Source organism: Cenococcum geophilum, assembly GCF_001692895.1.
Source record: "Cenococcum geophilum 1.58 unplaced genomic scaffold K441scaffold_78, whole genome shotgun sequence".
Lineage (NCBI taxonomy): Eukaryota > Fungi > Ascomycota > Dothideomycetes > Gloniales > Gloniaceae > Cenococcum > Cenococcum geophilum.
In genome coordinates this window covers 198,213-211,552 of record NW_027137636.1, presented here as the reverse complement: position 1 = coordinate 211,552, position 13,340 = coordinate 198,213, and the positions used below count along the sequence as shown (strand labels likewise).

General features: G+C 41.6%; 2 protein-coding genes across 2 annotated transcripts; one reads left to right on the top strand and one right to left on the bottom strand.

Moving 5' to 3' along the window:
• Positions 1 to 965: 965 nt before the first annotated feature.
• On the bottom strand, positions 966 to 3,654 carry K441DRAFT_709117 (uncharacterized protein; the record flags this gene model as incomplete). The annotated part of the gene is made up of 8 exons (XM_067653829.1): positions 3,238 to 3,654; positions 2,950 to 3,181; positions 2,807 to 2,841; positions 1,800 to 2,757; positions 1,657 to 1,745; positions 1,557 to 1,599; positions 1,312 to 1,494; positions 966 to 1,265 (listed from the first exon to the last, which is right to left on the bottom strand). Exons 1-8 carry the CDS (start codon positions 3,366 to 3,368, stop codon positions 966 to 968), a joined length of 1,971 nt encoding a protein of 656 aa, XP_067497374.1. The 5' UTR covers positions 3,369 to 3,654.
• Positions 3,655 to 3,911: 257 nt separating this feature from the next.
• On the top strand, positions 3,912 to 8,511 carry K441DRAFT_670005 (uncharacterized protein). Its single transcript, XM_067650213.1, has 5 exons — positions 3,912 to 4,012; positions 4,087 to 4,277; positions 4,435 to 5,882; positions 5,933 to 6,643; positions 6,726 to 8,511. Exons 1-5 carry the CDS (start codon positions 4,010 to 4,012, stop codon positions 8,036 to 8,038), a joined length of 3,666 nt encoding a protein of 1,221 aa, XP_067497373.1. The 5' UTR covers positions 3,912 to 4,009; the 3' UTR covers positions 8,039 to 8,511.
• The last annotated feature ends 4,829 nt before the right edge of the window (positions 8,512 to 13,340 follow it).

The following is a 13,340-nucleotide window of genomic DNA, read 5'->3' as shown; positions in this document are numbered from 1 at the left end:
TCACAGAGGTGTGCCACTGCTATCCCTGCACAAGAAGCCCTGCACAAAGGGCCTTTCTATAACTTTTTTCGTCGCATACATTCCAGTCTGTTGTTTAAACTCTATATTAGATTACAAATGCAGAACTGAAGAAACAAAGCCTCATCCGATTCTTTTGGGGCTGTCAGAAGTCTCGGTAACACTTCGGCTGTGACTTTGGACGGCGCTAATTATTGAGGTACATGAGTTGGTGGGCGGCGCTGCATGGTCGTGGGAAAGTCCTGAAGGAGCCTGGAATTTTGGCGGTGGCTGTATCCCTGTCTATCTGCACCCGATAACACTGTTCAATTTTATTGGCGGACCCCCCCACTGGGCGACTTTTCAATTGAAACTTGGCCATCAGGATTTAGTGGAATGCATGCGTGTTCATGGAAGCGAAGCACTTTGCCCCAGCTGCCATGGGCTTTCTGGCAACGAGGCTCTGTGGTTTTGTCTCATTGTCCACACCACTTCCAAATATTGGCAGTAGGCAGTTACTTGAGCCAGGGCGCCTACGATGACGCCTTACGTGGCGGCAACTGCAAGCCCTGATCAGAGAAACGAATCGTGGTGCGGGGGACAATTTCCGCAATGTTTGGTCTAAATCACCAGAAATCAAAGCAGGAAGGTGGAGACGAAGCAAGGGAATACTGGCACAGAGTATTCTTAAATTTAACCTCCAAAATGTAGAGGTTACAAGAAGTAGTTAGAGTGATGTCTTCTAAGAATCCTTCAACATTTTAAATGGGTTCAGAAAGTCGAATCAAACTGATCGAGAAGAGTCCTCAGTAGTCAGCCATTCTAAAAGTCCCAAAGCATACCGATGAACATAATCTTATATTGGAATTCCTGTGACACTTTCGCTGTGTTTGCTCAATGTTCCAGCGCTATTAAATTCGATTTAGACCTAGGACTGCACAAAATCTTGACTAATGTGCGTAAACTCTTTACTTCATCCAAGACCAAATCCAGCCCCTAAAAGGCTTTGTGTTATTCCACGCTGCTCGTGGTGCAGAAACAGGCTCTGGCACTTCCCGATCTATTGCACTTGATCCGTCCTTCGTCCTGCCCTGAGACTCAACCGCAGTGGGCGTCGGACGAGCCAGTATTTTGGGAGGCGGGTTGGTCAATCTGGTTTCTGGGCTGCTGTTTCTTTCCCAGTTGCGAGGGTCCCAGCCATCTTGCTTAACGTGGTATGCCATCACTATTACCAGAAATATAGGCAACTGTAGCAGTGATCCTGTCAGCTTTATCGGAAAGTCTGCTCCGCGGAAGTGAAGGTGCTATGCTTACACTGATATATGACGCTACAAAATCTGAACGACTAAATGGTCCAACAAATGACTGCCAGCCATTAAAAACTGCTAATAGACTGCATCCGATGAATCCGTAAAGGGCTTTGAACCACTGTCCGCGAGACATGTACGGAAACGTTTGCTTATTGCGGCGATTGTAAGCTTGCTGGTTTATTCCTACGTCATCATGTACGGAAACGTTTGCTTATTGCGGCGATTGTAAGCTTGCTGGTTTATTCCTACGTCATTAACTGCGTCGTTATGGCCCTGCGCTGCCTCGTCGATACTAGAACCGCAAATAATTAGCTTGTTGGAACCTGAGTATGTAAGATATTGAACATACCAGCCGTAGAACTGAATGTATGTTAAGCAGATTATTGCATATACAATTAGCATAGACACAGCAGAGTTCGTAGCCATTCGCCCCAATTGCTAGAATGCGTTAATGTTTTGAAATGGATTCCTCTTGGGAGACGCTCAGCTTACCTTCTGCGGTGCATCGTTTGCTGCAAGAAACGCTAACAAACCGAATAACCAGGACATGAAAACGGCTCCGTGAGGTACTCCAATTGTTGTCCTCTCAAGCCTGGACTTGATACTCTGGAAAACTTTGTACTTGGGCCAGACTTCCGGGATACTGGCAAGAGCGTGCAGAATTCGAGAAGAGAGGTACAGCGAATTGATCCCTGAGGTGGTAGCCGAGAATATGAAGAAGGCGTTGAAAAGGTGAGGCCAGCCATGAATGTTGTTCCGGACGGCTGCCAAGATAAAGATTGAATTCTGGCCTGGAGTGATCGCACTAATGGCTAGATTGCGCAAGTTGTAGTCTGTGTATGGGACATTGAATCCCACAACGAGTGTGCCGAGAGTGTATAGTAAGATGATTCTCAAACAAATCTTTCGAGTTCCCATTTTAATGATCCTCCTCGTTTCTAAGTTTGCACACTCAGCAGCGGTAATAGAGACCGCCTCAAATCCAATCATCGACCATATGACCGTGGTTATTGCTGTCCACATTCCGAGAAAGACTCCCGTATTGCCTGTGATAACGACCTCGTTGGGAGTGTCGGCATGAATAGTCATATTTTGTGATCGAAATCCATATGGGTCGTCGTATGTCCAGCCGTGGCTTCTATGATCTACCGGTTGCGAGGCACTCACCACAATGTTGAACATTATGAGGCCAACGATGAAAACCATCTTCATACATCCAAAAATATACTCAAGTCTACCATACCATAGTACCGGAAGACAATTGACTGCCAAAATGACGACGAGGAATATCAAAACCCAGACAGCCGGATTGATATCTTGTCCCACTTTCCAGCCAAGACTTGGGGGCGAATAGTGGGCAGTTTCTTTCAAGTAATTCTCATCAAAACGAAAATTAAAGAGTTGAGCAACAGCTAGAACTTCAGCTGCTACGGTAACAACCCAAGAGAACCTAAGACGCATCAGTTCCATCCACCAATTACGCCTAGAGTTTAACCTACCAGGACATCCAGCCTGCAGCATATCCTATGCCGACCTAGAAGAAGTTGGAGTCAGCATCGCTTGATCGAGAAAAAAAGGTTCCTCGTTTAGTGACCCGTTGCTCATGAGATACTGCGTATGGGGTAGAAAGGGTGCCACATACATCGAGAAATCGAGCGGGAAATACGAATATGCTTCCTTGAATCGGAAACAATGCTGTCATCTCGCCTAGAGAGCCTATTGCACACCACATCACCGAGCCTGCGAGGAGATATGCAATGATCGCAAGACCTGGACCAGCCAGAAAGATGACTTTGCCGTTTTGCAAGAACAATCCTATGCCGACACAACAGGAAAATGCAATCATGTTGACATGGCGCTCCTTCAGATCTCTCCTAGAAAACTGTTCAGTAAAACAACAAGAATTTATGAAACTGGATGGTATACGTACCTGAGCTCCGTTTCAGGGAGTTCATTTTGGTAACCTGTTGGAGAATCATGACTTGATCTTGGTGGTGAAGGCGCAGGAGAGTGCTGGGCCTGATTGTCCTGAGGACGGTTTTGTAATTCTACCTCATTCATACTGAAGTAGCTTTTTGTAGCTGCAGTTGGTGAAAGCGGAGAACTTGAGGAATCTATGTGTGGAAAATTGAGAGAACAGGGTGGTTTATACCGAAGTGTGTGAGTGTTCGAGTGTCCATCATGCTGCCAAAACCACAGCTTTGTCGCTGACGGCAGAGCGCCTAAGGCAAATTTGGTTGCCGAATATGCAGGCAGAAAACCGGACCGACATAAATGTAACCAGCGGGCGCTATTCTGGTAACTTCAAAGTTTGTGAAGGTGAGGCTTTCAAATTCGTAAGGCTCGGATTTTTGGCATCACCTATTGGACGACAACTCGGGGGCGTTTGCACCCAATATTCTGAGGTGCTTGAGCTGAAAAGAAGTGAAACCCCGCAAATCAAGAAAGAGTTCGCAGCCTACTTCGCCTCCACAGAGTCGGGCGCATTTATGCAGCCCCATGCATGTGGCTTGATCAGATCACATGCTGTTGCCTGTGAGCCTTGCTCAATGTAGCTTGTGACAGTTTGAAATCTTGGTCCATTGCACCTCTGCAAATTCACCCTGAGTTTCTAAGGTGATGCCTAATCTCGGGAACTGCGACCTACGACACAAACCACAAAACGTATCTAAACTTAAAGAGCCCTATAAGTTGAATAGAAAATGGTGACTCCGTCGCTTTTCACAGTCGCCAATAATACGACGTCGGAAATCGCTGACTAGCACATCCCTCGCGACAGGAAATCCCTACATCTTCCCAGTGCCGTACCTGCAAATCCCTTGTCAAGGTTCACGACCTTCGCCAGTGTGCTTGTGGGAATGCCCAAAACAAGCCACTTTACTGTATTCGACAATGTCGATTCTGTCGAGCTTCTGATTTCAGTACTGCATGCACTCATAAAGATGGCCACGCTACATGTTGGGATCGCCAGTAAGGGAGCCCTTTTCTTGAAAATCTTTTTCTTTCTGTAGGGGTCTGGGAATCATTGGGACATTCGATATGTCGTCAGAAGCTCTAAATCGAGATCATTCTCATTTCACCCTCTGAGACTGCTTGAGTAGGCAATACTAACTCCGAGACCTTCTAGCCTGCCACTCGAGGACGACCCGGAAGATCCTCATGTGCCTTTGGACCCATTACAAAAGCTTTATGTTGATGCTGTCACTTATATGGAAGAAAACCAAACCATCCAGGACAGACTACACGACCAGGATCGCGTTGCCCAGTGGTTTACGATCAGAAGTGACGAATCAGGAAAAGGCGTTCCACGACTCAACGTAACGGACAGGTTTCGCCATCTTTGCAACCCTGGGGCCTTGCCCAATGAATACAGCTCAAGACAGTTCCCCGGCTTTGTGTCCTTTATTGGGGACACAGGGATTGGAAAATCCACCCTTTTAAGAGCCGTGATACTCATGGGATATCTTGATCCGTCTGGGACGCAGTATGAAATGGATGAAGCTCGATTGGAGGAGAAAATCGATGGGCTCCGGAATGTACTTGCTCAGAATGCTTACGGCCCAGTTTCAAAGTCCGGCAGCCCAGACCACATTACAGACCCCACAAGCTTCGGCGTACATCTCTATAGAGATATTGCAGTGCCCAATGGCAAAGAGGCAGATGGCATTCCACTTCCTCGGGATACACCAATTCTCTTTGCGGACTGTGAAGGTTTTCGAGCTGGTCAAGCATTGACTAATGCTCAGCGCGGGGGCTCGAGAGTGCCGTCCCCGAACCTCATAATGGACTCGCCAATTACTGCTAAAAGCTATGGAAAAGATGGAAAAGACGGTGTTGACCTCTTCTACGCAAGGTTTCTGTACACCGTCAGCGATGTGGTAGTCATTATCATGAGTGGGGACAACCAGCTTTTCCCTGACATGCAAAGGCTTGTCGAATGGGCAGCATCTGCTGTCTACCGGTCCGTGAACCATCTAGCCCAGAAAACACTCATTATTGTTCGTAATATGGCTGTCCTCGATCACAAGGACCTCTACGAGGCGAAAAAGCTGAAGGAAAATCTCTTGAAACATTTGCCACCGCTATGGAGAGGCTCCCCGCTTCTGGAAAGGTTCCGGAACGATTTCAACAGTAAGCAGAACACGTACGACAAGAAGATTCATGACAATGATGATCTTCTCCACAAATTCTTTTCCAAGGTACGGGCGTGCAATATACCGGACACTAGAACGGCGACATTGCACAAAACCTTTGAGCAATATCAAGATCTGAGACAACAAATCGTCGATGCGTCGGAACGAAGTCAGTTACTAAGGTCAAAAAACTGGATGCAATACAATATACCAATGTTGTCCCATATTCTCAATCATGCCTTTGAGCACTTTCGTACCTCAGATGAGCCGTTTGACTTCTACAAGGCCGCAAGAAACGATAACCCGAATCCTGTATCTGTGTCCGATCACATATCAAACTTCATCCGTCATTTGTATTTGCTTCCATCATTTCCCTCGGAAATGATTTCAAAAGTCATCGCCGTCTGCCTGGTAACCTGGACGCTGCGAAACTTTGGTCTTGGTATGTGATGCCCCTCTCTAAAGATCGTATTTTCCCTAACTCCGAAGCAGCACGCGAACCAGACGAGATCTTCAACAGGGAGCTAAAGGTCTGGTGCCAAGAGGGCATCAAAAAACATAAAGAAAAAGATCAGAGGTGTGGCTTCATACTTGAAAGAGGGGGCCCTTGCATCAACAAACGCCCAACTCACGAGTATGAACACTGTGACGAGAAAGGGAACAGAGCTTCCGGTTCATTTGACGATTCACAGGAATTGAGCTCGGACACAGTTTCTCTGATCCACGGTCTTTTCATAAATGAATACTGGAAGCTCTGTACCGACATAGACGGCGTCTTTGCGCTACCGAAGCCAGAACAAGCCCGTCAGATGAGAGAGTCAAGCATGCAGGAGTACAAACAGTACTGGAGGAATGTCCAGAGTAACAAAACGTGTCTTGGCTGCCTGCAAGCAGTGCCAGATCACATACTTGAATGTGGTCATGGATACTGCGCTCGATGTGTTCAGGAAATTGGGAAGCCTTCTGAGTGGTATGAGTATGGCTGGGTCGTCAACAGCTGCATTCTCTGTCAGTCAAACTGGCAAGATGGTAGACATTTGTTTCGTCTACATCCGATTTGTGCTGGGGTGAGAGCACTTACACTGGATGGGGGAGGGATTCGAGGGATTGTTGAGATTTCCTTACTTGAAAAGGTTCATGCTGCAATTGAGCTCGATATGCCATTGCGAGAATGTTTCGACCTCATCGTCGGGACCAGCACAGGTAAGCTCAGGCCATTGTTCATTCCGTCAAAGATCCAAATTCTAAGATTCTCAATCCGTGCTGAATTTATCTCACTTAACAGGCGGCATTATTGCCTTGGGGCTTGCAACCCTACCTGCTAGCCAGTCCATCCAAGCCTTGAAAGAGGAGTTTCTAAAATTGGCAACGAAAACATTTGAGAAGAGAAGAGGACAGATCGCAAAACTAGATTACTTCAAGTTGACATCAGCGATATTCCTGGTATTACGGATATGGGACAGCGTCTACCGTACAACCCCACTGAAAGAAGGCCTCATACGACTTTTTGGTCCCGACAAAAAACTGTTTTCGCACGCCCACCGCGAAGTCCGAGTGGCCGTCACATCTGCAAAGGATAATGGAGCAGACAAGTGTCTTATTACCAACTACAACAGGCCTGCTTACGGCGACCAGGACCTTGATTTTGAGCGCGAGGATGAGGACCAGAAAGAGATGATGATCTGGGAAGCAGCACTTGCCACAGCCTCTGCGCCTTTCTACTTCCGCAAGTTTAAAAAATTAGAGACCAAAAAGAACTACACGGACGGTGCTCTTCACGCGAACTTCCCAGTGCAGTATGCACTTGAAGAAATTTATCGAGTGTGGAAGGTCCCTGGCGAGGAGAAGCCGCCGCTAGACATGCTTCTGAGTGTCGGGACCGGTCTACAGAAAAAAGAAATTGTAATTCCCGTGCCTCTAAGAATCGGAGGCTTTGAAGCCGTCTGTACCTCCTTCCACAACAACCTCGATAGCCACCGCCAATGGCTGGAATTCAAGCGCGTGCACCTAGATGGTACGCAGCTCGGGAGCAAGGTATATAGGCTCAACTCCCGTATCGAAGGAAGCTACGTGGCCCTAGATCACTACAAGAGCATGAGGCATATCGATCAGGACATCAAGACCCAGGTTCTAAATTCCGCTTTCGCTGCGAGAATTGACCACCTTGCAAGGCTGTTAATCGCCAACCTCTTCTTTTTCGAGCCATCTCCAGCCTATCGCGATAGCAACAGTCTCTCTTCTAGGCAGAACGATCGCATTTTAGGCACTATTCGCTGCCGCCTGGCTCGCGAAAGCAGCCCTCTTAGGAATCTCGTCGATATAATCGACAACTTCTGGTACAGAGAGATCCACACTGAGATGGACCTTATTGAAGACCGGGGCTGGACGAGAATTGCTTTACCGGATCACCAACGCAACAGAGTTCGTACACAGCGTGAGTGGTTGCGTGTAGAGTGCACCATTGTGCCAGTTGAACCATTGATGACACGGCAGGTGATTGCGGTCACACTCAAACGACCAGGAGGCGAAAACAGAGTGCCGATCAGCGGGTTTCCGGTAGAGTGGCGCTTGCTGCAGCACAGAGCCAAAAGGCGTTAAGGATGGTGGGTTGGAGTTTCACTGAACACGATGCGGAAATGATTATAGACGAGGGCTGGAAAATGCTTTGGAAAATGGCGATGCGGGTGAGGTGATTGAAGTTGAAGTTGTTTGAGCGGATCTGGACTTGTCGGAGACTCGGAATTGTAGCCTACAGCGTGTACAAATAAGAGATGTGGAGGCAATGTACGTGCGAATCCGGGATCTGCTTTAACTTTGAGAATGAAGGAAAGAAAGGCAGTAGATTACGAAGGTAATGTTCATGAGAATTTTTGCGGACTCAAGGCTCGCGAGACCTGCCGAGGATTCCGTCTTCAGTGACTCGGTCACTGAACTTTGGCCACTTGCGCTGGAAAAAAGGCATCCGCCCTCTAAATCCGGGTTCTCAGCGGACGAACTGGGGTATTGAAATATCGTGAACTCGCGCCGGAGTAAGCCCGCGCATTCCCCACCACTATTAAAACAACACACCCTATATAGCCCCACTAATATAACTCTATATTTATAAATAGAGGCCTATTTAATAGCTTTATTCTAGGGCTATAAAATAAGCCCTTATTTATATAAATTAGACTAGTATTAGTAGAATTATATATAATACTTTAAAACGGCAATAAAACTTAAATTAAGGCTTTACGCTAACTAATTTAACTCTCCTCCCCTAAAAATAAATACCCCCTATAACTCTACTAAAATAGCCCTAAACTATATAAATAAGAGCTTATTTTATAGCCCTAGAATAAAGCTATTAAATAGGCCTCTATTTATAAAATATAGAGCTATATTAGTAGGGCTATATAGGGTATATTATTTTAATAGTGGTAGGGAATACGCGGGCTTACTATTATTTTAGAAATATTAGGAACTTACTTAGAGCTATAACGCGCGTATCTACCCTATAATTAAAATTATATACTCCTTATAGCCCTACTAATATAGCTCCAATTTATATAAATAAGGGCTTATTTTATAGCTTTACTTAGGGTAATAAAATAAGGTTTTATTTATATAATTTAAAGCCAAATTAGTAGAGCTATTAGGGGTGCTTATTTTTAGAAGGAGAGGGGCTATATTAGTTAGCGTAGAGCCTTAATATAAGTTTTATAGCCTTAGTAAAGTACCCCTTATAGCTCTACCAATTTGGCTTTAAATTATATAAATAAAACCTTATTTTATCGCCTTAAAGTAAAGCTATAAAATAAGCCCTTATTTATATAAATTGGAGTTATATTAATAGGGCTATAGGGGGTATATTATTTTAATTATAGGGTAAATACGCGCGTTATAGCTCTAAGTAAATTCTTAATATTTCTAAAATAATAATAAGCCCGTATATTCCCTACTACTATTAAAATAATATACCCTATATAGCCCCATTAATATAGCTCTATATTTTATAAATAAAGGTCTATTTAATAGCTTTATTTTAGGGCTATAAAATAAGCTCTTATTTATATAGTTTAGGGCTATTTTAGTAGAGTTATAGGGGGTGCTTATTTTTAGAGGAAGAGAGTTAGATTAGTTAGCGTAGAGCCTTAATTTAAGTTTTATTACTATTATAGCGCTAGTAAAAACTAGCGGAAACTAGTAAAAACCAGTAGATTATAGCTAATAAATATTAGTGAATTATAGCGGATAGTTGTAGATAGTTTTATATAGTTTTAAATAATCGCCGTTATGTAACCAGAGGATTATATATAACGTTAAGCGGCGCTACCCTTTATCTCCTTTCCTTTCTTTAGCTTTAGATCCTTATTTATAAACAATCCAATTATATAGGCTTGTATACGTCTATCTTACTATACTTATACCTTAATTAACTAAGTTGCTAATATTATCTAAAGCTTAAACTACCCTTTCTTCCTAAGAAGAAACTTAAATATATCTATAGGACTATAAATAGGAATAGAATACAGAAGTAAACCTAAAGACTATTACTAGAACTTAAAGAATAAAAAAGAATAATAAGACCTATAGAACAAGTATAGACTAAAACCCCTATAGAATCCTACTAGAAGTTACCCTAATAACTATACTACTATACTAAGAAATAGAGCAGCCAGTAAAGCAGCCGTAAGACCCTTAAATACCTTTAATAGTAAAACAGTAATTAACTTAAACTCCTAGGAGGAGCTTATAGCAGCTAATACTAAAATTAAATAACTTTAAGAGCTACTTAAAGCTAGAGAACCCTCTATACCTAGCGAAGAGTTATTAGATACTTAAAGACTTGCTATAGTTCTTAAAACCCTAGCCTAATATATAGTATTAGCATTATCGCAGTCTGTAAAGGTTATAAACCCCCTATTACTTATAAACGGAACTAACCCTATATTTAATAATTGGAAGCTTTAATTATAGGATAAGCTTAAAGTTAATACAGACTATTTCCCTACTACTTAGGCTAAAATAGCCTATATCTTTAGCCGTACCGGTAAAGATATATAGACGCACCTACGTCCGTAATACGTATAGGACTTAGTAGATCCCTTCCTCTCTAAAGAAAAGATAATTATTTACCTATCGTTTATCTATAAGTGTTACGGGATACCCCCGTAACACCTTATACACGTCTACCTATTTCCACCGACTTAGCAACTAAAGACCGACTATAAGACGGCAATTTAACAGCAATCTGCGGCAATCTAACGGCAACTTACCGCATTCTGCCATATTCCACTAAGTTCTACTAAGTTTTACTAAGTTTTACTAAATCCTGCTAAGTTCTGCTAGGACTACTACCTAAATCCTATTCTACTTTATGTACGTATTAACTAAGTAACTAAGTCCATAATATATACGATTTCTTTTTATTTTTCTACCTTCTTTCCTTACGTAACGTCTTAACCTCCTTATACAGTTTATATATATAGCTTAATAATATCTACCTTACTATATATTATTGCCGCTTATACTTACTCCGTAACACTATATTACGTTAACTACCTGTATTACTATTAATATATAGAATAAACCTAAAGCTTCTATAACGGCCGCTAGTATTATATCTATACTCTAAAAACAATTAGTAGAGATATAGAAGTCTTTTATAGACGCCCTTATATAGAACTAAGCTACTTTAAATTAATAATAAGCTGAATAAGAAGCACGATACTAGTAATTAATTAAGGACCTCTAAGAAGAAATCCGCACCCTTAAGATACCTACGCTAGAACCTTAAAACTAAACGCTATCTTTAAAGATAAATACGCGGAACGTAAGCCCCGAACCTATAGTAGTCTCTTACCCTAAGCTAACTACTATACTATAACAATCTAAATGACTACTAGATCCCCTAGTATTTACTAGTAAATAATAAGATCTCTAATTATTTCTAAGCTAGCTTAAAAATAAGCTAACTAGTAACGCTAACCGCTACCTAACTAAAGCTAGCCAACTCTGTTACGCCCTAAGTTAACTAAAAAAAGAGGTAGTTAACCTTATTAAACCTCTTTAGCCGAACTTAGTGTAAAGCTTAGTTATACTTCTTAAAGCTATATATAGTAACCTAAACTGCTAAGCTACTACTTAAAAGAAAATAAACTATATAGCTTAAGGAACGAAAAGTTTCCTAGTATACTTCTCTAAATTTAACTATTACGTAAAGGAAACTGGCTGAAACGACTCTATACTGGTTAATAGCCTTATTAAATCCTTAAGCCCTAAACTAAAAACCTCCCTAATAGGCGTAGACCTACTAGGAGCCCTTAATACCTACGTAAATGTTATTAATAAATGGTATAATAATATACTACGCCTAATACCAAAACACTATCCTTAATATAATACGATAGCCCTATAAACGTCTACTAAGTTATCTTAGTTTAAGCACCTTAACGCCATAGATATTAACACTAGGACCCTAGGATACGCCCTACTAAGGTCCTTTAAATAAGAATAACGCATTAAGCTAGGCCTCTGCTTTAAATATAAAAGTAACTCCTACCTCTCTAACTACTGCTCTATCTTTATACCTAAACATAATTTATAAATAGCTAATACTAGCAACCGTTTACCGTATTAATCTTCCGGTTACCATTCCCAATCTTTACCTAGTTCTAGCCCTATGTTTAGTAAGCACTACTTATAAGGCGAAGCTATAACTAACGTTCTATAGAAACTCCTTCCCGCTTATTACTAAAAGGTATATTTTAAAGTTAAGTTGCTCTCCAGGACGGCTCTGCCTTAAGATCTTATTAAATGCTTTAGATGTTACGAACTCTAACTCTTAGGATTATAGTATAACTATTAACTGTTATCTTTGGCAAAATAATTAATAGGCTAATACTTAAGTCCTAATTAATATAGGAGCTAATAGCATAGGATTTATTAATAAGATCTTTGCGGAAGATAATAGTTTTACCCTAACCCCCCTTAACTGGCATATTAATATATTTGGATTTAATAGTAAACGCACGGTCTTAGGCTAAATTACCTATATAGTATACTTAAGACTCTAATACCTAAACTACGAAGAACTAATTAGGCTTTTTATTACTACCCTAGGTTACCTAGTAATTCTTAAACAACCCTAGATAAAGCTATATAAGGTGACCATTAATTAAAACAACCTTAAGCTTTTATTTACCGCCCCCTATTATAAGTAGAAGTGCCTTATAACTTGCTACTCTAACCCTAAACTAAAATTTAGGAAATCCACTAAGATCCACTAGCCTAAGATTTCTACTAATGTCTAGTCTACGCCTAAGGAATCTACTAGATTCCACTAGTATAGGAATTCTACTAAATTCTATTAATACGAGAATTCTACCGACATCTACTAAGGATCTAAAAATTTTACTAAATTCTATAAGTTATTACTAAGTACCACACCGCCCCAAACTAAGTAGAAGCTTAAGCTTAGTATACGAAACTACTAGAAGGACTAGTACCCTATAATAAAGAGAATTACTTAAAGAACCCAAACCTAAATCTAATACTAACTCCGTACCTAATACTAAACCTAAACCCAAATAAGAAACTATAGACGATTTAAGTAAGCTCGGCACCCTAGATATCCGCATAATTAGAGCTACTCCATTAGTATAATTTGCTAAGAACCCTAAATATACAATCTTTGCTATTACTATAGCTAATATTAAGAAGGCCTTAGTACTAAAGAAGTATACTAACCCTGCTATAAAGGTACTAGTAGAGTACTATAACCGCCTAGAGGTATTTTTATAGAAGGAAGCTAAGCTAATAAGCTACCGAAATACCAACTATACGATTATAAGATTATACTTAAAGAAGGGAAGCAGCCTAGATTTGGACCCCTATACGGAATGTTTTAAAATAAACT

Excerpts from the sequence above, each read along its gene's own strand:
- K441DRAFT_670005 (XM_067650213.1), top strand. Across the intron at positions 4,278-4,434 it reads GCTACATGTTGGGATCGCCA|CCTGCCACTCGAGGACGACC; the intron begins GTAAGGGAGCCC and ends GAGACCTTCTAG. Across the intron at positions 5,883-5,932 it reads GCTGCGAAACTTTGGTCTTG|CACGCGAACCAGACGAGATC; the intron begins GTATGTGATGCC and ends ACTCCGAAGCAG.